The 22823-nt window shown below is 33.5% G+C and overlaps 2 protein-coding genes across 4 annotated transcripts in view; one reads left to right on the top strand and one right to left on the bottom strand.

Annotated features, from left to right (window-relative positions):
- Positions 1–12053, bottom strand: part of LOC136036931 (peroxisomal membrane protein PEX13-like) — a 17547-nt gene extending 5494 nt beyond the window's left edge. Inside the window, exons 1-3 of one of the 2 annotated variants that reach the window (XM_065719317.1) lie at positions 11973–12053; positions 6071–6143; positions 358–387 (exon numbers count right to left, since the gene is read on the bottom strand). In XM_065719317.1, the coding sequence (XP_065575389.1) occupies positions 358–387; positions 6071–6137 (97 nt within the window). In that variant the 5' untranslated portion in view covers positions 6138–6143; positions 11973–12053. Of the gene's footprint in view, positions 1–357; positions 388–6070; positions 6144–9965; positions 10043–11972 lie in introns of those variants that run through there. The other variant, XM_065719318.1, reaches the window with a different exon arrangement.
- LOC136036932 (uncharacterized) lies at positions 10106–22823 on the top strand. Of its 2 annotated transcripts, none has more exons than XM_065719320.1 (3): positions 10106–10231; positions 18960–19208; positions 22680–22823. In XM_065719320.1, exons 1-3 carry the CDS (start codon positions 10171–10173, stop codon positions 22766–22768), a joined length of 399 nt encoding a protein of 132 aa, XP_065575392.1. In that variant the 5' UTR covers positions 10106–10170; the 3' UTR covers positions 22769–22823. The 2 variants fall into 2 exon arrangements, with proteins under 2 accessions (XP_065575392.1, XP_065575391.1); XM_065719319.1 differs by lacking the exon at positions 10106–10231 and adding an exon at positions 12081–12238.

The raw sequence follows: 22823 nt of genomic DNA, 5'->3' as shown, positions 1-22823 counted from the left end.
ATTATAATAAAGTTAATAATGTTATAAATGATTTTTTTATTATTTGAAAACCGGTCAGTCAAATCTAAAGCTCTGTTAAAACTGCTTCTGGCACCAAAAATCTGAGTGTAAAATAATCTTCTTTTTTCACAATTATAAATATTCAGTAAAACGTATTCTATTGAAACATCTAAATGCAAATATCATTGAAATCTTGAGGTGAGTGGGAACACTTGGAAAGGAACTTTGTTGAATTTTTTGTTCGTATTTAAGAGTTGCATTGTAGGATCCTCAAGTAGTCAGTGCCAGCCACAACAAAAATTAGTAATAGCATCCAAGTAATATTTTTCTAAAGCAAAATACAAAAAACAAACTTACAAATTTTGACATCATCGTATTTCCCTTCAACTGAAAAAGAAATATATATTTAGCTATAGGAAGGTACCTTTTGAGTCAAATTATCCTACTATAGCGTATAAGAAAAGAACCAGGGTACTTTATAAAAATAATAAATGGAGCTTGCGTTGAAGAGAATCACCAGCACCGTCTAGCGCTTGCTGTTTCATGATTCATTTTTCAAAATTTGCAATTATGTTTTTCCCAGAAACTGGGATTATGCACTTATTAGATAAATAGATAGATAGATAAATTTATTGCCCATTCAAAAAACGGTACAAGTCCACAAACGGAACAAATAAATAAACAAAAAGGAACGAAAACTTAGGTATTATAAAAATATACAGACACCTAAGAAAGAGTCACAATGGCAAGGCTACTGGACTCAATTGACTTTAAAAATTCCGTCTGACGCCTAATAAGAGCTTCAACGGGAACTTTAACACCGAACTGACGGTTGATTTAGTCATTAGTACATATATTTTGTAAGTGACGTCAATTACACTTATTTTGTCCAAAAAAATGCCAAAAAGCACCAAGAAACAGCAAATGCTAGAGGACGTTGCCGATTATTTTTTTTGACAATAGTGCCATTTCCTATCTTGTAATTTACCTGCGCTTTTTGTGTGTGGAATTACCGAGCATAAAACTATTTTATTCCAAAGCTAATCCTATAAATGACTGAATCACCAGCATGTAACATTAATTTGTCTTGGAGGAGTGCAATCTCAATATAAAAAGTTTGAAATAAGTGAATCCCGTTGCAAATACAACCATTTACAATAAAATACTGTAAAGATCTTATTTCAAGGGAGCTAGGACACATTCTTCACCCACACCCTTCCTACGTAGGTGTTTGGGGTGAGGTATGGGAATCGGTGCTGCGGGAAACATTAACAAGTGGCTGAAATATTGAAGTCGACCCTGTTTCAGGTAAGGAAACACACAAAAATATTGACTATGGAACATCACGATTATTGACCTTAATTAAATATAACTTAGCCAACATTTGACTGGTAATGATTTTGTTGGGTATAATTTAAATGATTTTGTATCCAGTTGTATAATTAAGGAGGGCTAGTGGTATACTTTTCTCCAGGTCCGTATCTGTTGAGGTACCATTTAGATAGAAGCGCATTTTTTTAATCCTAAGGGTATTTGCTAACTAGGGAATGGAGGAGCAGAAACTAAAATTGCATCTTTATACTGAAAAGTAATCTTAGTCACCAGTAATAATCCCAACTGGCTTGTTTAAATTAAAAAAATTAATTCGTGTTGCACAAAACTATTAAATTAAAATAAATCCAATTCATGTTACATTTTTAAGCACAAAACTACATACAATCGTTTATTAAGATCGATTTGGCAAGCATAGCCAAGTCAAAAATAATAGTAGTAGTAGACAGGTTTAATAGCAAAAACTTGACATCATGATATATGGAATATATATATATATATATATATATATATATATATATATATACTAGCTGTTGGGGTGGCGCTTCGCGCCACCCCAACACCTAGTTGGTGGGGGCGCTTCGCGCCCCCCCCAAGCCCCCCCGCGCGCGTAAGTCGTTACGCGCCATAATAGTTACGCGCCATTGTAGTTGTGTCCCTATGTCCCACCTGTGAATATAGATATATATATATATATATGGTTTTAACTACGTAAAACTTGCGAATATACAACATTCTTTGCTGTCCCATTGTCTTTGCATATAAATAGATTGTCAGGTTTACCGACTCTTGAACATGCAACATATAATGGTCCATGGGAAAACAATCTGTATTCAGATCTATACCTCATGATTCTAATGATTGCCCTTGAGCTTTGTTGATGGTGATTGCTAATCGACCATTCCCTGTCCCGGTGTCCCGGTCGTCATTTACATCCCCCTGTTTCCCCCGGTGTCCCCGTTGTAGTTGTGTCCCTGTGTCCCGGTCGTCATTTATATTCCCTGTGTCCCGGGTCCCGGTCATCATTTGTATCCCGGTGTCCCGGTCTGTATATACATTCGTTTTTTAGTTTTGTTTTTCTCCTTTATTTTTTTCCTTTTTTTTTTCTTTTTTAGCTTATTTAGATTTTTAGATTTTTTAGTTTTTTTTATTAGTTTTTAGTTTTTATTTCTTTTTAGTTTTTTTGTCCCGGTCGTCATTTATATCCCCCTGTTTCCCCCGGTGTCCCCGTTGTAGTTGTGTCCCTGTGTCCCGGTCGTTATTTATATTCCCTGTGTCCCGGTCGTCATTTGTATCCCGGTGTACCGGTCTGTATATACATTCGTTTTTTAGTTTTGTTTTTCTCCTTTATTTTTTTCCTTTTTTTTTCTTTTTTAGTTTATTTAGATTTTTAGATTTTTTAGTTTTTTTATTAGTTTTTAGTTTTTTTTTCTTTTTAGTTTTTTTGTAGTTTTTACCTTCTTTTTAGTTTTGTTAATTTTTTTTTTTACTTGTGTCCTGGTCGTCATTTATACTCCCTGTGTCCCGGTGCTTTGTTGATTGCTAATCGAACATTCCTTTTGTCCTGGTCGCTTTCTCTTTGAGTGTCGTCATTTATTTTTTTCTTTTTTAGTTCTTTTAGTTTTTACCTTTTTTAGTTTTTTTTTAGTTTTTAGTTTTTTTAGTTTTTTACCTTTTTTTAGTTTTTTTAGTTTTTTTAGTTTTTTAGCTTTTTTATTTTTTTTATTAGTTTTTAGTTTTTTTGTAGTTTTTGCCTTTTTTTTAGTTTTTTTAGTTTTTTAGCTTTTTTATTAGTTTTTAGTTTTTTTTGTAGTTTTTGCCTTTTTTTAGTTTTTTTAGTTTTTTAGCTTTTTTATTTTTTTTATTAGTTTTTAGTTTTTTTTGTAGTTTTTGCCTTTTTTTAGTTTTTTCAGTTTTGACGTCACCTGATCCAGTTTTTTCAGGTGACGTCACCTGATCCACGATCCACAGATCCACAGACAACTTATTTTTATATATATAGATAGTTTTTTTTTTTTTACTTATGTCCTGGTCGTCATTTATACTCCCTGTGTCCCGGTGCTTTGTTGATTGCTAATCGAACATTCCTTTTGTCCTGGTCGCTTTCTCTTTGAGTGTCGTCATTTATTAGTTTTTTCCTTTTTTTTTTAGTTTTTTATTGGTTTTTACCTTTATTTTAGCTTATTTTTCAGTTTTTTCCTTTTTTTTAGTTTTTTTTTATTTTTTATTTTTTTTAGTTTTTTACCTTTTTTTAGTTTTTTTAGTTTTTTTAGTTTTTTAGCTTTTTTACTTTTTTTATTAGTTTTTAGTTTTTTTTTGTAGTTTTTGCCTTTTTTTAGTTTTTTCAGTTTTTTTTTTAGTTTTTTATTGGTTTTTACCTTTATAGTTTTTTTAGTTTTTTAGCTTTTTTATTTTTTTTATTAGTTTTTAGTTTTTTTTGTAGTTTTTGCCTTTTTTTAGTTTTTTCAGTTTTGACGTCACCTAATCCAGTTTTTTCAGGTGACGTCACCTGACACATCCATCCATCCATCCACAGACAGACAACTTATTTTTATATATATAGATTTTTTTTTTTTTTACTTATGTCCTGGTCGTCATTTATACTCCCTGTGTCCCGGTGCTTTGTTGATTGCTAATCGAACATTCCTTTTGTCCTGGTCGCTTTCTCTTTGAGTGTCGTCATTTATTAGTTTTTTCCTTTTTTTTTTAGTTTTTTATTGGTTTTTACCTTTATTTTAGCTTATTTTTCAGTTTTTTCCTTTTTTTTAGTTTTTTTTTATTTTTTATTTTTTTTAGTTTTTTACCTTTTTTTAGTTTTTTTAGTTTTTTTAGTTTTTTAGCTTTTTTACTTTTTTTATTAGTTTTTAGTTTTTTTTTGTAGTTTTTGCCTTTTTTTAGTTTTTTCAGTTTTTTTTTTAGTTTTTTATTGGTTTTTACCTTTATAGTTTTTTTAGTTTTTTAGCTTTTTTATTTTTTTTATTAGTTTTTAGTTTTTTTTGTAGTTTTTGCCTTTTTTTAGTTTTTTCAGTTTTGACGTCACCTAATCCAGTTTTTTCAGGTGACGTCACCTGACACATCCATCCATCCATCCACAGACAGACAGACAACTTATTTTTATATATATAGATAGATAGATATATATATATATATATATATATATATATGTATATATATATATATATATATATATATATATATATATATATATATATATATATATATATATATATATATATATATATTACACGGGGTATGGCTTATTTGAATGTTTTATATACATAAAATTTAATATGCAATGAGGCCTGTGACCTCTTCAAAAAACAATACGATTTTGCTTTTAAAATTTGCCATCAGTGGAAGTTGAACCCATGAACTTCTTTGTACTAGGTGGGTAGCTCTAACCACGCAACAAGTTATTATGACAAACTAGCATTAACTGCATTCTCTTGTCTTTTTGGTCGACATATATGTATAAAGGTAATCCAAACGGGTCCTTAAAGGATATGATTAACTGTTGGACCAATTGATTTTAGTTTTGTTTGATCTGTAAATTTATGCTGTTCATGGATTTTCAAAAATGATTGTTATGACCACTACTTAGTGTTGCTTTTTTCTAAAAAAAAAAAAAGAAAATAAAAGAAGCAGGAAATTCTCTAAAGGAACTTTAAGCTGTATATGTTCATCGTAAAATGCTTTCTTATCCACCCTCCCTCACTTGTGACAAATCCTCCTATATTCCTAATACAAAAAAATGTGAATGGATTTTAACACTCCTCCCTGTAATTTTTTTTTCTACCCTTGCATGCATAGAACATGCACCCATACACCTATGGGGGGTGGCACCTAAAATCAGTCCAAAATACTCCTCATCCACAATTAGAAGACTGTGTCCTAAAAATTCTTCTTCGAGTTTTTCATATCGCGAATGTAGAAAGATAGGATAAATGTTTCATGGGCTAGCCAAGTAAGATATATTTTGGGAAGTTGTAGAGAATATAGATTGTGGAATAATGGGTAAGTGTTTGGACTAGAAAGGGAAATGATGGCCAAACAAATAATGATTATTTTTGATAGTCTTGAGGTTCAGAAATGGCGATGTAAAGCTTTTTTGTCCCCCTTTCCCTCTCTGAAAGTCAAGATTAAGGAAGCCTGAGTGTACCTTAATTTAAAGCAAAGCTTAATAAAGAGAAGTTAAAGTAGATTATATTGCTATAACGAAATTCTTTTATCCCTTGGTGATAAGTGAGAGTATTTGGGATGGGTGAGGTCGAACCTGGATCCTTTTATTTGCTGAATGTGCAGAGATGGGGAGGTGACCTTATCTAGTTTTTTAGTTTTTACAAGAAATTAAAGAAGTTGACGAAAGATGTTTTTCGGGGGGGGGGGGTTAAGAGAAGCTTATATTTTATAAACTATTTTAACGCTTTATGGTATTTTAAAAAAGCTTTGAATATACAGATGTTGGGAAGTTGGTTAATGTAGCACTTAAAGGCCCATGGCTAAAAAGGCTTTACCGTTAATAAACATCCAATCAATCGTTTCGCCTCATATGATTCATCTGCACATAGAAGGGGAAGGTCCTTAAGACTCGTTTGAGGCTAAAATTCATTTCACGTAGAAAATTTATCGCTTAGAACTATTTTTCTCATGTCTTCAAAAATAAACCTAAGCCAAGGGGGGTGGGGGCTGACCCCTGGATTCAGCACTAGTTTCTTGTCAAATAAAAAATAAACATTACCGTCTTGTGGGCGAGCTGAGACCACAGCGGCAAGAAGACCAAGACCAAGTAAAACTAAGAAACGCATTATGACCTAGAATGAGGTAATATGCAAATTAGATACTAAAACAAAATCCATGCTATGGGTTTTTTAGCCTATATTTTCTATAACCCATATACCAGTAAACTGTGATCTTCAGTTTAGTTTTAGTTTAGTTTTAAATTCACAAAATGTCAACTGTTTCTGGAAGGCCTATTCACAATGAGATCTTACTTATTCCGAGATTTACCTAACGCTAATTTCAGCCAATCACATTTTCCGTAGAATATTCTGAATGGCTGGAAAATCCAATGAAAAATTGTGATTGGCTCGCATTATCTCTAGCTAAATCCCAATATTAGTAAAATCTTGTTGTAAACAGGGCTTAATACAAATCACCGTGGTAGGGAAAAGATACTTGAAGCCTTACTGACGTGCAGCAAGTTAGATTTTAATCTTTACTTTACAGTTAACAATTACAAGAAATATGGGAAAAAAGAGAACAAATAAACAATATTTATGATGAACAGATAAAATAAATAAGTGAACAAAATAGAAACAAGAGAGAAAGAATAAGTGAAACATAAAAAAAATAAAAACGTAATTAATTATATTTTGTCTTTACATAGTTTACGTACTTCATCTAATTAATATGTTATAAACACAATTAATTAACGCAATTATTATTACGCAATGTGTTTAATAATTTGAAGGTGAAGTTCGTCAACTTGCTTTATTTTTATAGGTAGGTACTAAGTGTAGAAGTCCGTATTATCAAATAAAGAGATATATTTATTGGCAAAAGTATGACCAATGCAGAGATCCAAAATGTTTAAAATGTTGGAACAAGACACCCAACACAAGGAATAAACTTCCAGTGTGTCGTTTGGAAATAGACAAACAAACCCAGAACAAGTAAAAGTACAAATCCAGAAGCCCTCCATTGGATAACAATGTTCTATGTAAGACTAATTCTATGGGAATGCTGGACAATCACCCCTAAGTCTGCCCAGGTGTGTATATTTGTCTGGAAAACGGGAATAAAAGGTAGTGCCAAATGGACGTAACAAAAATTTGCAAATGCGGCTCTTAGTCCATGGTCATGTGCTATTAGGCACGTCTTCTATTATTTTAATATTGTTTAAAATTAAGTATTTGTATATTTTGGCTTGGCAATTGTTAAGAAACTGCAAGCACTATTCGATGGGCTGTCAAATTATCAAAACAAAATAAAAAAAAACCACACACCATATGTTAGTCAGTGGCATCGTTTCGTAAAAATCTTGGGGGGGGGGGAAATTTGGAGCCAATTTTCCCAAATCAAGTGAAAATGACAAAAACTCAAAAATCTAGCCAAATACTAACAAAAAACGTATGGAGATACTAAGGAAAACTGACCCGTTTCTGTGGATACTTGAATTATTCAAGCTGATATTAGTTTTGACAAGACATTTGAAGAAACAAAATTTCAGCGGGAGAAGGGGGGCAAACTGGGGTCTGAGGGGAGCAAATCGTGGCCTGGGAGGGACAATTGCCCACCTGCCCCATAGGAAATTACGCCCCTGATGTTAGTATTAAGTTTTCTTTAGTGTTGGCTACTAGCGAAATGTGCTTTATCCACTCAAGCGTCGGACGCATTTGCTTTGATTACTGGAATTGGTCAAGTGGACCACCATATCTGTTTTAAAATGCTGTAGAAAATAGGGAGTTCATTTTTTAGCCAAAAATGAAAATTTAAACAGCTATTTAGTTTTCGGTAGCAAATCAGCTAAAACTAGATGACACCAAATAGCTTTAGAATGTGTAGCTTACATTTGAAGAAGTGGTTGTCTTGGGAAGCAACAAATTGGTAATGTTTGAATTTTAACAGACGAAAAGTGTTTGAATATATAACTAATTAGTTTTGCTTATTAATTTTCACTGACAAAATGTGGCACTGTCCTAAAAACTTCATAGTTGTCCAATTTTAATGTCCTTGGTAATTTAATAATTTATCAGGATTGTCCGATGCAAAGAAACCTTCAGAAAAGGCACTTATGTGATTATAAACTATGCCCATAGTTTCAGAAGCTGCAATGTTCAGTAGGCCATAGATTTGCATCTTTACGGCGGCCTTTGCATAAGTTGGGACTTTAAGGAATTACAGGTCATTTTGACGGAACTTAACAAAATTTAATGGCAAAAATCAGCCAATTCAGTTTCTAGAAGGCACTATAGTTGGGAAAGAGAAAAATCACAATTTGACATTTAAAGATGCTGAATAGATGGTAATATTTAAAGTTTAATAGCAAAAATCAATCAGTACAGTTCCTTGAAGATAATACAGTTGGGAAAGAGAAAAATCACAGATGTAATATTTAAAGATGCTTAATAGATGGTAATATTTAAAAGTTAACAGCAAAAATTAGTGTATAAAGCAAAAAAAATTTAATAGCGAAAAAAATGAGCTTCACTAATAAAAACTAAAGATTAGTGCAGGAATTTCCCTGAGAGCCTAAAAGCTTTATACACTGTGCCATCACCATCAATATTATGCGTCACAAAGAATTGCACAATAAAAAATGACAACAAAAAAACTAACGAGCACTAGAAAAAACTTTTTTAGAGTCTAAAATTTTTATATGAAGCACCGTTACTGAATATGCTAGATATCAGAACGCATAGCACGAATAAAAAAACTAAAAAAAGGAGTTTGGACAAAAAGTTATCTACAAAGAAAATTCCTTAAGCAAAAATATATTTTCAAGGGTCATTTCCAATGTGTTATATACTTGCTTGACGTTCTGCACAACTAAACTGCCTTATTTGATAAATGTTCCCCGCATTCTTCATTTATGTTTTTTACATTCTCAACATACAGAAAAGTTTAAAATTAGCTTTTAGTTTGTCATTGTAACTTCATATTGCTCTATGTGTTCATGATGTATCTCTCACGCTTGTCATATATGTAGAAAACCATGTCTTCGAGTTAAATATAAAAATTGTTCACAGTTAACGATATTATATTAACTTTAATTGTTAAACTGAATATTAATAATTTAATATTGACTTTGGATTTAATGTTAAACCTTAAAATTAATGTTTTTAAATGTTTAACTTTAATTTCAACTTTAACGATTTAACTTTAACCACTTACTTTAACAATCATGAGACTGATTCTTTATGATAAATATGATAATCTAATGACAAATTCTGCTAGTAATAAGCAAAATAAAATGTCAGCTGGATTCATGGGCACAAAAAAGGAGGATGAAAAGCCCTCTTCTTCTGGGTAACAAAAATACATTTTCTAATGCATTAAAGGGGAAAATGAGAAATAAATCCATTTGAACCTTGTATAAAAATAAATTTTTGGTAGTATTTCTACCCTAAAAAAACATTTTCAGGTTGCACTCTTGGTTGGATTCCATCCACTTTGCTATAAAAAAAGCGAAGATACTGTCAGAGACCTTCAATAACCTATGATTGCTTAAGCCCATGAAATCTCTATTTATGAATTCAGACGTAGATGGGATACTTTTAAAAGCAGGGGGGTTTCATTTAGGCTCAGGTATTTTTTGTTTAATTGAAAACAGAAAAAGGGGCATAATTACTTTGTTATATTCCTAGTGTGTCTAAGAGTTGATTGGAAGAAGTTCGCCAGGCAACTACGCATAGATTTTTCTTGAGGTGCAAATTTGCAAATTTGCAAATTTGATAATTCGGATGAAAAGTGCCAAAATTCGGGAAAGTTCAGGATTCCTAAAGAGAGCCCCCTCTCCTCACTCGTATATGCACTTCTCACAATGGTTTCTTATGTCGAGTGTTCAAAATTAAAAGACAACAAACCGATATCTTAGGCAAAAAATAGATAATAAAAATTTCGCAAAAACTTACTTGTGTTTCTTAACGACAGCCAGGACACTTGTAACAAAAACTATTTTCTGAGGTATTTATACTCACAAAATAAAAAAAAAAATATTATAATAAACGGAAAGCGATAAAATTAATATGTATAAAAACAGGTGGTATGGAAAGCCATCTTGGTTTAAAGTTCACTGTTTTTAATTTTCAGTTTAGGGATTTTTTTCTGAGCTGGAAGATGCGTTCCTCATCCGCTTTTTTAATTGTGGTAGCGTTGGTGGCTGCTGCAGCGTCCTCAGGTAAATGGAGGGGGATTTTGTAACTTTGAGTAATATGCTTAGGTGAATAGAGGGTAGCTGCTTGTAATTTTGCTAGCAAAGTTATATTTGCTTACCTTTGATATTTGGGATCAGAGTGGAGCTGCTAAATTTATATCTAAAATTTATACCATACTGCCTTCATATTTACAACAATAATGAAATCAAAATATGTAATAATGAATATAAACTTTAGTTAAAACATATTTTTCAGACTAGTATTAGGTCTTTGGCAAAATTAGCTTGACAGATAGAGCAAATCCAGGCAATTAGTAGATGGTCTCAAATTGCCATGGGATTCAAATCATTGCCGACGTGGCTTTTAAAAAGTTTCAGATCTGTTTATTGTATTATCTCATTAATCAATGATTTTATAAAGTAAATAACATTTTTGAAACTCTTTAGAAGCAAAATGCAGTCTTTATTACTAATGACATTTTTTTAAGTTGATTTGATCAATCTTATTGCTAAAATTGACTAAAAGTGCCGACAGAAGCAGGGTTAATTTTTAAACAATGCACCTTCCAGCTGGTATTCGGGATGGTTTTTATGTTAAAGGATTTTATTTGCCAGCTTTACTTTCCAGAGATATCCGTTGCAAGCATTTTCATTTTTCGGTTTTTTTATTTTCTTTTTTTTTGCTGTTAAAACACAGCTTATGGAGAGTATCTCCCTTGAGTTTCTCTGTGAAGACGTATGATCACCTTTAGTATTAAAAAAGAAAAGAAAAACGCTCCCTACCCAAAATTATAAAATAAAAACTCAAGAATCAAGGGCGCCCGCAGAAAACTACTTGTCTACAACCGTTTTACAGAATTTTATTTGCCATGCAAATGAAATTTCTACAAATTTTTCGAAACTTTTAAATTATTATTACTTTTGATCTTTCATTGTATGTGGAGGTGGGGGGATGTCACTTCCCCCTTTTGTGGAGATTCTTGTCAAAAATGTTGTTAACTAACAACGATTTTACAACAATTTAAAGAAGATTGACTTAAATGAACAGGCTGACAATTCTGACAATTTCGCCTTTTTTTGATTTTCTTTTTTTGTGGGGGGGGGGAGAATACATTTTTAAACATCGGCATTATTTTGTCGATTGTTACATGGATAATAACAACAAACGGTAATTAAGAAAGAGGGAATCTTGGGAGGTAAATTTCCCACTATTTGTTCCCCCTCCCACAATTGGCACCACTGGTTTTTTTTTTCAATTATGCATGAATGTAAAGTAAGGCTGAGTGAAAGACCTTATTATAATTTTTTTCATTCTAAAATTTATTTCTGTAAGTAGCGTGCAGTTTTATATTCTAAAACCTGTCCAAAGATGAAAATCAAAAACAATTATCATGGAAACAAGAAATTTGCTAAGGCAAAGATGTGAAAAAAATATCGAAGAAATATTTCAATTCAATATTCATCCACAAATTAGGAAAATGTAAGTCCATTTGAAGGGTTACGAGCCAGGCCAAAAAGTGATGGAAGGAATTGTAGCACCAGCCTTTTCTAATTTAAATAGAATATATAAAAAAGATTTTTGAAAAATATCAAATAATTTAGATTTTTGGCTGATTTTCCAATAGTCTTTAACATTAGTCTAAATATCAATTTTTTAATTTTTTTTAAGCATGACACAATGTTTATTTTTATCTGGAATACAAGGAAATCACAGGCAGCAAAGCTGTGTTTTAGACGAAAAGCATAAAAAATGTCACAAACTTACTTTGTGTGTTTCCTCGTAAGAACTAGGGACACCTGTCACAAATTTTATATCCTAGGGTATTTATACTGACTACTTTTAAAGACCATTATTATAAAAGGAAAGTAATAAAATTATTATGTGTTAAAACAGATGGTATAGAGAGCCTCCTAGTCTTAGGATTACGGTTTCAAAGTTCCAGTTTTGGGATTTTTTTCTAAGCTGAAAGATGAGTTTCCAGTTCACAGCTTTTATGATGGTCGGACTGATAGCCACCACAGTATCCTCAGGTAATACTTATTCACAAAGCCAAAAAATGAAAATTTGCGAATAAACCCTATGGTTTGTTGTATCCGCCACAAATGCTCAGGTAATGCGTACTTACGAAAAAAAAATCGAAGTTCAAAATTTGTCATTAATTATCATGTTTTTTTGCGGCCATCTCTAAACTGAAAAACAAAGCACACAATAACATATTTCTAAACCTGTGTAATAACTTTGAAAAATATCTAAATAGAAAAAAAAATCACCACCTGACATCATATTTTATCAGAGGCACCGCTCTAGCACTGTTTAAGTAAAGAGCCATATTTCTGCATGTATTTTTTTTTCCAGCCACTTCATATGGAGTGGATGGTCATCAGAACTTCGGAGAGGACTCGTTCAATTATAAATTGAAACGTATTATGCTTTTCTTAAGAGTCAAAAAGGTACGGAGGGAAACAGAGAGTCACCACAGTATGTTCCTGTAATGCTTACCAACACAAAAAAGAAATTGGAAATTTGCCAATAAATGTCATCTCTAAAAAAAAAAAAAATAATAATAATAAACACAAAAATGGAGCCACGAAACCTAATATCTCGATTACGGAACCATGACTCTAATTTCTCGGCCAGTAAATTTACCTGGGCTAAAAACTCAACATCTTTGACCTTCCTACTACCTCGATCAAAATTTGGATTTCTTGATGTTCCATTTTCCTCGGTGATTAAAAAATTTGTTCTTCTCCGGTGACCCCAGCCCCCCGTTCCCAAATATACGATAGCCCTATACAGCTTCTCAAACAGTTCGTGATAATGAACTGTAAGTAACGAGCGATTCAGTCCAATAGCAATCGAAACTCTAAAAGTAAGGACTTCGATTAAAATGAGTGGATCAAAGAATTTTTTTCATGCTGATTTCAAATATATAAAATTTATTAAGTTTAGTGTTACCCATTATGAACTACGACCCTGAGAAACTTTGGCACTGAATGCCCTTTTTCAGTAACCAAAAACACTGGAGAGCAACTAGCCCCTTTCGTACACCTTTTTCCCCAATGACATCATTAAGTAGCCATTTGGCTCAGCATAGTTGAAAGATCCAATAATTATGCTCATGTGATGACATGACTGCCCACAGCCCCAGAAGAAAGGCAGGCCTGGATTTACCAATAGTTCCTCTAGGATCGGGCCCAGGGGCGCGCAACGCCAGGGGCAAAATAAATTATCTCTGGGTGATTTTTGTCTTAATAAAAACTGAACTGGTGTGCTTTATCGTCAAAGTGCCAGGTGCAATCTGCCGCCGTGCTTCCTATTCTAAGTGATTATAAAACAACACAGGACTTCAGTGGCAACATATAAACTGTTACCCTGTCTCCTAAGAATGGCGGCCGAGAATTTGGTATTGCCTCTCTCTTTTATTACTTTTGGCTCATCAGTTGCGTTCTGTCCAGTGCTCCACTATCCCTTAATTTTAGGGGATCTACCCAAAATTTCACAGAAACGGAGCGGCAAAAACAAGTGTGAAAACTTTAAGTGCGGCACTGGGGAAAGGGCTGTATGTTATGCAATATACCCATTGTTTTACTTATATTACTTGTTGCTGGGAAATATACAGGCATTCTTAGGCGGTAATTTTCTTCAGGGGAGGGGGGAATCTCCCACACGAAAATTTTTTTATCAGGGAGAAAATTTTCAGGGGATTTTTATAGGGGGGGGGGAGGCTGTAAGTTATGCAACTTGCCATTGTTGACATATATTATTTTTTATTTAGAAATATACGAGAATTTTTAGAAGGGAGAAAAAACTTTCTGTGTGAGGGGTTGGGGGGGGGGAGCTCCCGGCAAATTTTAAAAAGCGATTAGAAATTAAATAAAAGAAAGTTTTCTAACCGAACAGAAGGAGAATTTCCCAGGGGAACTCTCTGGCAAAATTTTCTGGAAGAAATTTTCAGCGAGGAGGGAATTGTCAGGGATGAATTTTCCAGGGGGAATTACACGAACGGAAACTTCTGTGGGCAATCTTCCACGGGGAAAATTCTTCTTGGGGAAAACAAATCAGAGATTGAATGAGAAAAAAAGTGTTTTAAACTGAAAGTAAAAAACAACATTAAAACTCTAAACGAACAGAAATTAATATACGAGCCTGAGAAAATTTGCCTGGCTTTCGAAAAAGGAGGAAACACTCACTAAGAATAAAAGAATCTTAATGAAAATGACACCATCAGATTCAGTGTATCTGAGAACCCAATTGTGCATGTTTCAAGCCAGATAAAGGTCACGGATGCGTGTTTTTTTGTTGTTTTTTTTTCCAAGAGCGATTGCATTGAGCCTATAGTCCTAAAACATAGATAAAGGGCTAATTTAAGCGGAAATTAAAAGTTTTAGGGTCCTTCGTAAGTGACCAAAAATATCGCAGAGCAACTGAACCCTCTCACGCCTACTTTTTTTCCTAAGGATCACGTGATCAAAATTCTGAGACATCCATTTTGTTCAGAATAATCGAAAAGCCGAGTAACTATGTCTTTGAGGATAACATAACCCTCCAGGGCCCCTGGGAAATGCTTTGTAAGTCATAAAATGTGCCCATTGTTTACGTATAGTGTTTCTTATTGGGAAGTATCAGACACTTTTCGGGGAGGGGAAAATTTTTGGCAAAAGGGATCCTATACAGGGTTGATTTTCCGTGGGGAGGGAAGTTCCTGGTGGTAAACTTTCCAAGGGAAATTTTGTTCTGGGGAATTCCCCAGGATTTCTAGGCGAAATTCATTGTATGTGTCTTACTTTTTCTTTGCTGACTCAATTTTATATATGGAGACATTAAGGGCAATATTTACCCGGGTTAAAATTGTCTAGATTATCTTTTAGTAGGTGGGGAGATTTTCCACGTGAGAAATTCACCATAGGGAGTTTTCTGAAGGATAAATTTTCCAGATGGAAATTCTGCAGGAGCACCTTTATACTAGTTGGCAGAAGGGGGGAGATATTCTTGGGAAAAATTTTCAAGTAGGAGAATTTTCGATATGCTTTTAAAAACAATCAGATATAAAAGTCTTTTTTAAACCAAAGTGGGCTAAGAAAAAATTTTGGCCGGAATCGTCCGCAAAAAAATAATTCTTTGGCTTCTTAGAAGTTATTTCATCTATTTATTTTCATCTATGTTATTAAAATCTACTAATCTACTTAATTAATATAGTCTATTCAATCTATTTAGTTTTGTTTTCTACAGTTTTTATTTTACTTATATTTTCTTTTCTTCTCCTTTTTGCTCTTCTCTCCGTGAGGAAGTGATTATTTTAGTTTTTTTTTCTCCAAGTAAGAGACTTGTATTTCTTCTCTTCTTTACAGGCCAAAGAGACTTTGGGGGAATAGTAAAGTGTAATATTGTGTGTGTATTTTATGATGAATAAATCTTATCTGATCTTCTTCAAATAACAAATACTAAGCGTAAGCAATGGGCAAATTTTCAAGACCTTTCCCTGGGGCTGGGGGGGGGTGTTATATCCAAAGGCATAATTATTGGGCTTTCCAACTATGATGAATAAAATAGCTGTCTCAAAACTTTTACCGAGCAATTTTGGAAAAAAAGAGGCAGGGGGCCTAGTTGCCCTCCAATCTTTTTGGTCACTTAAAAAGGGTACTAGAATTTTAATTTCAGTTTGAATGAGCCCTCTCCCTATATTCTAGGATCACTGTGTCGATACAATCACACATGGAAAAAATACATTTAAACAATCATCCTTGATCTTTCTTCTGGCAAAAAATTCAAAATTTTTGCAAATAGGAGTTTGAAACCTCTATAGTGGGGTTTTTCTGATACGCTGAATCCGATAGTGTGATTTTCATTAAGGTTCTGTTACTTTAGAAGAATTTTCCTCATGTTTCGAAAATCAGGCAAATTTTCTCAGGCTCTTAACCTTTAGCGGGTAAGACTAAATTTAATGAAACTCATACATTTGAAATCAAAACAATAATTTGATATATCTATTGCTATTAGAATTCCGTGTTTTAGAGTTTTGGTTGCTATTGAGGCAGGTCGCTCCTTACTTACAGTATGTTACCACGAACTGTTTGATTTAGACAGGAGCACTTCAAAATATAAATATAATTATAACAAGATATAACCACAACAAGAAATAAATCTATATATATAAAAATAAGTTGTCTGTCTGTGTGTCTGTCTGTGGATCAGGTGACGTCATGTTTCTGTGTCGGCTGACGTCATGAAGTTAGTTGTCGTCATTTTTGCTATGACGGTGACGTCATTGAAGATATTTAAGACATATATGTTCACGTAGAAATCTATTAATGTTTAAGTTTAAAATGACTCTCTATATATATAAAAATAAGTTGTCTGTCTGTGTGTCTGTCTGTGGATCAGGTGACGTCATGTTTCTGTGTCGGCTGACGTCATGAAGTTAGTTGTCGTCATTTTTGCTATGACGGTGACGTCATTAAAGATATTTAAGACATATATGTTCACGTAGAAATCTATTAATGTTTAAGTTTAAAATGAATGATGAACTAGATTTGTGCGTACGTATGGCAAACAAACCTCTTCAGGATTTGGGAATGCCTTCACCTAACCGTATCGCTGCTGTTTCGACATGTGTAGAATTGGATTGTGAAAAAAGTTACAGTACGAATGATCTATTGTCGTATGTACAAAATAACATTTCCAAGTTAACGTCGGAACAAAAAGACATTTATGATACGATAGACTCAATTTCAGGACGTATACAACTACCTGCTGATTTCTGTAATTTAGTGACGTCCAAAAATGAATTGATTGAAAAAGTATTTCCGAATATTCTAAAAAATTATAATAATAATAAATGGCTAAGTGAAAGAGCGATTCTCGCACCCAAAAATATAGACGTCCACGAAATCAACAATATTGTTTTGACCAAGATTCGAGACCAGGCAGTCCTTTACAAGTCAGTCGACACAGTTTTGGAACCAAATGAAGCGATTAATTATCCATCTGAATTTTTAAATTCCATAGATCTTTCAGGGATTCCACCACACGTGCTACAACTAAAAATAGGCGTACCAATAATACTTTTAAGAAATATCAACCCACCAAAGCTTTGCAATGGCACGCGACTTGCCGTAAAAAAAAGCAATGGAAAACCTAATAGAGGCCACAATCTTGACAGGGCCTTTTGAGGGTGAGGCTGTTCTTATTCCTCGCATTCCCATGATTCCAACGGATCTGCCTTTTCAATTTAAAAGATTGCAATTCCCAATTTGATTAGCATTTGCAATCACCATTAACAAAGCTCAAGGTCAATCATTAGAAAAATGTGGTATAGATCTTAATACTGATTGTTTTTCCCATGGACAATTGTGCGTTGCATGTTCGAGGGTCGGTAAACCTGACAATCTATTTATATGCAGCGACAATTAGACAGCGAAAAATGTTGTATATTCGCAAGTTTTACGCAGTTAATTTGTATTGTATCTATCTATCTATCTATCTATATAAAAACGAGTTGTGTGTATGCATGTTTGTTTGTAAAAAGAGCGCTTGCATATGACGTCATTATTAGTACATACGGCTTTGTATATGCACAGACAATGGGAAAGCCAAGAATGTTGTATATTCGCAATTTTTACGTAGTTTAACTCCTGCAGACGAAATGAATGCTTGCCTGAAAAATTCTAATTTATGGGCACACGTAAAAATATTAAAATTAACTAAAAATATGCGTGTCCGATTGCAAAACGATGACTCTGGTCAAACATTTTCAGATCAATTGCTGGCAATTGGAAACGGAAAGCTCCCAGTAGTGGGAAAGCCAAAAATGTTGTATATTCGCAATTTTTACGTAGTTTGAAACACATATATAAATCTATCTATATTCACAGGTGGGACACAGGGACACAACTACAATGGCGCGTAACTAATATGGCGCGAAACGACTTACGCGCGCGGGGGGCTTGGGGGGGTGCGAAGCGCCCAACCAACTAGGTGTTGGGGTGGCGCGAAGCGCCACCCCAATAGCTAGAATATCATAGTAATAATAACCTGTAATAACAAGATATAAATATAACAAGGTATGACATTTTCCAGAGAGATGTCACATACTACCATTAAAATTACCACAGTCAAAATGTTGGTACATCGTCCCCCGAGTGAAAATATTTATGCCTGTAAAAGAAATGGTTACGGTAAAATTTATTTGGAATTTATTCCCATTTATGCATCAGCAGGTAAAGTTTTACCATTTTATGCATCTTAAACATCTTATAAATTGAGATTATAATAGGGTTCGAATGGTTATGGTAAATTTTTTTTTGGAATTAATTGGGATTCCTAGACTAAGAGAAATTTTAACAACAGAATTGGGTTTGACGCAAAAAAGTGTAAAAAAAAGTTGCTCCGAGCTCGCTTATGAACCAAAACGAGGAGTTCAAAATAAAATGCTCTCAAGTTTCAGGACAAATGACTTCCGTCCTAGCCTGACCTTAACCCGATTTTTTTTTTCATGTGAGTTTAGCCTATATTCTGCCAGTCTAGCGGAGTCCGGGTTAATAAAACTAAATTTGACTTGTAAAATTGAAAAATCTGTGAGCCTACTTGGCTCAAACGTATGCAATTATCTTTTAAAGTAGCCCATTAAAAGAGAATATTTAGTAATAGCCTACATAACTGATTTTGGTAAATACTGTTTGCTTTTTACCTAGAAAAACTCAAGAGAAATCTGGCAACCGTGTCTCATACATCCTTATATATTTTTCTTTTTAGATTATCGAGAGAGTTCCTATGATTCTGGAAGAAGATACGATTACGCTCCTAAGCCAGTAACCTACGGACTCGGAGCTTCTAGACCAGCAAGCTATGGCTATGCCGCTGCTAGGCCAGCAGTCTATGGATATGAGGAGGCATATCCTGTAAAGAGGTTTGACCAAAAAATCAAATACAAGTTTGACTACTATGACAACGACAATGACTTACAAACTGATACTGATTTGTACTACAATGATTACCATAAAAGTAAGTACTTTTTCATCGTTATGCCCAAGCAACATTGTATACTCAAGCTTTTTGATAAAATTATAAATGATTACAGCACTCTAATTGTATCATGTCCATAATTTGATGAGTTGATTAATGTTTAGTTTAAAGCGCAATACTTATGATTGACCAATTACAGTGAAGATTTAAAGCGTAATTTTTGGTACTCAAAAATATGAAAGTTTGGAATAGAAGGTTTTCTATTTGTATGATAAACTTGGCAGAAGGTGAAAGAACATTGTATCAGTAAGTAATATCTGGGAACAAATTAGTGCTGATAAAAGCTTTTGCACTACTTTCTTGGGATTTCAGTTCTTCGCTTATGCGGTGCAAGCCAAGCGCTGAAATTGAGGAAAACGCCATCATTCATAAATCATGTGCTTCCTTATGAACAGATATGATGTATCTTAGGGAACAGGTAATGCTTAGGGAGTACCCCTAATTAGCTAATTAGAAATTAGGCTGTCAAACCCAATTTTCAGTGGGGTTGACCAATGGGGTTGATTCAAAATAATACTACATAGATTCTCTCAGAAAAATTAAAGAAAAATTATCTTGAACTTATATTTAAATTATTTATAGTATATATTTAAATTTATCAATTAATACTTAAATTAATTAAATTATATTATATATTTAAACTAAAATAATAGGAAATTTTTATAGTTCTGAAACAGATATCTCTTGATTCATTCAAAAGCACTTTTCTCGTACTGAGAAACGAATATTTCAACTCTAATCAAAGGAAATATTGACCAAAATCCACCTTAATCAGGGTTGCCACTGACAATTTAACATTGTCCCAAGATTAGCTTGCGAGAAATTTCAATGGTTGAAAAAAATATTCTTTCGATGACCAGAAGAATAGATTATTTTAGCAAGAAATCTTGACGGTAACTAAGGATTAAAACCAACTTCTGTCCTAGAACAAAAAAAATGTAAGAAAACAATTTTCTCTTCGGTTGCTCAAAAAGTAAAAAAACTGTTTTTTTTTTGTTTTTTTTTTTAAGGGATGACTTTGGTCAAATGTCATAAAACTCAGGGAGTTTTGTTACATTAAAAAAAAAAAAAACTATGGAAGAGTAGGAACATAAGTCTGCAAATCAAGATCAGAATATTGGAAGCTACAGTGATGGCAGTGGTCAAATATAGTTCTGAAGCATGGGCGCTTCGAAAAGCAGATGAAGATTTGCTAGATATTTTCCAGAGAAATTGCCTACAGATTGTTCTGGGTACCCGGCTGACTGACCGGATTTCAAATATTAGGCTGTTGGAAAAGTGTCTTTCAATCCTGCTTTCAAGGGCTATAATGAAAGAAAGGTTTAGGTGGCTAGGGCAAGTTATGCAGATGAAGGATGAGAAATTGCGATTTTATCCTTTTCGGCCAACTGTCTAGGGCTGAACTGAAAGCAGGTCGTCCTCACCTTGGGTTGTAGGACGTCATAAAAAAGATTTAAAAGAAACGGGAACTTCCTGGGAGGATGTAGAAGGGCAGGCTTTGAATAGATTGGGGCGAAGGAGAAGCGTACGTAGCTGTGTTGGCTTCAGGTGGCTTCGTGCGTGCGGTGAGTTGTTAGTAGTAGTAGTAGTTTTTCGTGATTTGTTTTTCTGCGTTTGCACTTTTTATGTTTTTTTCTTTAAGTTAGTTTCTGGAAAATTGAAAATTTTTATGGCAAAAAAAGTGTGGGGCAGTCGTAGCATATTTTGAAAGATGACTTTTTCTATTATAACTGACCCTTGCTTTGTTTTATAGCCTTAGAAATTTTCAATACCATTAACAAGATTGAGCTTGAACCAGCCTCTTAGTTTTTACAACGAGAAAGTTTTTTTCCGACTTGCCTATAAGAAAGCGAACTGGTAAGGCATGGAAACAACTGGTAAGACATGATGAACTGGTAAGATATGGTAATGTAAATAAAGGAGTAGAAAAACCCGTGGTGTCTGTGTTTTTATAAAACACTTTTAATCTAAAAAACGTATACCTAGTCTTTTGGCCATAAGTGTCAATTTAATAAACCACCATATTTGTTTGGTGATAAATGGGTAAGCTAATACAACCAAAACAAATTCAAGATTTAACTTCCCAGAGGAACAAATCTCAATAGAAAATGAATCTAGCTGATTTGTTTTTTTTTTAAATAAAGATTGAGGGATTTTTTCAGGATTGATTACTACTTTTTTTTTTTTTGTCGCACAGGGGATGTGGGATGTAAAGCGTTTTACTCGTTAGGTTAGTTTTCATTGTTGCAAGAATAACGTTATTTTGGCCACCAATTTAGGTAGTTTAGCCAGATTATATCTCACCTTACGCCTACATTCTAATCTACTTCCATTTTTTTTTCATACATAGAGATCGTACCCTAAAGTGACATGTTTTTTTTTCTTCTTCTTTCTGTTGGAAACGTGACCAATTAGAATAGCAGAACTAGTGTAAGATTGTGCTTATCTCATGCATAATCTCATATACGAACAAGAAATAAATGTCTACTGTCGATATAAACATCATTCAAGAAAGAATCTATTAAATCTCTTGGTGGCTAACTTTGTTAGCATGGCTAACAAAGTTAAATAATATTTTTTGGTTCTCAAGAAATTAGGACCCTCAGTACCCGGACCAGTGCTTCTTGGGTCTAAAATTCAGGTAGGAGGCTTCTAATAAGGAAAACCATTCAATAAAAATAGGTGACGTGATTTAATCTCCAGTACATGTGGTAGAAGAAAAACACGGAGGTTTATTACCGAAAATATCTCAATTCTGAAGATTTGACTTTTTCTGTTCTTGGAGAGGTGGGGTTAAAGGCCATGAAGGCAGTATATCGATGAATTTTCCTACCCGATTTCTTTCCACTCCTTGCTTAACGGATTTAGAAAACGATGGCCGTATTGGTGCTATGTACACTTGGCATATAGTGGCATATACTTTGCTATTTCCTCAGTTTTTCCTAATTACAAAAATTAGCCTCCAGTACGCTATATTTTTCCCACTAACATATAGCTATCTATACTATTAAATTGATTTCAGTGAGTACCGAAATTAGCATTGGCATCTTCAATTTTCAATCCTTCAAAATTTAAATCCTTTAAATTCCTTTAAAATTAATTTTAAAATTTTAAATCTTTTAAAATTATACATCTTTTAACTCAAATTTAAAATCCTTAAGGCTATGAAGGTAGTATATCGATCCATTTTTCTACCCGCTCTCTTTCCACTCCTTGCTTAACGGATGTGAAAAATTATCGCTGTACTGACATCCTTAATTTTAAATGCTTTAAATTTTTCCTTAAAATCTGCTATCCTGGTCTCATATCCAAAGAGGCTGGACGTGGGTACCAACGGTTCAAATTAGCTTTATTTGGGCTCGTTTATCCTAAAATTAATGTCAATAATATCTTAAGTATCTTTTGCTGAAACAAAATGACCACTCAATAAACTTATTTTTTCTTTTTCAGTGGCAAACAAGGCTAATTATGGCCACCAAAACCAACTAGGATATGGAACTGCTCCTTCAGGCGATAATATTGTTACAAGCTACTGGTAAATTATAAATATGTGTATAAACAAATTTGATGAAATACATATTATGTTTCTATTTA

Source organism: Artemia franciscana, chromosome 16 (genome assembly GCF_032884065.1).
Source record: "Artemia franciscana chromosome 16, ASM3288406v1, whole genome shotgun sequence".
NCBI lineage: Eukaryota > Metazoa > Arthropoda > Branchiopoda > Anostraca > Artemiidae > Artemia > Artemia franciscana.
The sequence above is the reverse complement of the archived record's forward strand: the minus strand, read 5'-3'. Positions and strand labels throughout refer to the sequence as shown.

What these genes read in the sequence shown, in the direction of transcription:
- LOC136036932 (XM_065719320.1), top strand. Translation starts at nt 10,171, where the DNA reads ATGCGTTCCTCATCCGCTTTTTTAATTGTGGTAGCGTTGGTGGCTGCT. An exon ending in GGCTGCTGCAGCGTCCTCAG is followed by an intron (nt 10,232 to 18,959) that starts GTAAATGGAGGG and finishes TTTTCTTTTTAG; the next exon opens with ATTATCGAGAGAGTTCCTAT. An exon ending in CTACAATGATTACCATAAAA is followed by an intron (nt 19,209 to 22,679) that starts GTAAGTACTTTT and finishes TTTCTTTTTCAG; the next exon opens with TGGCAAACAAGGCTAATTAT.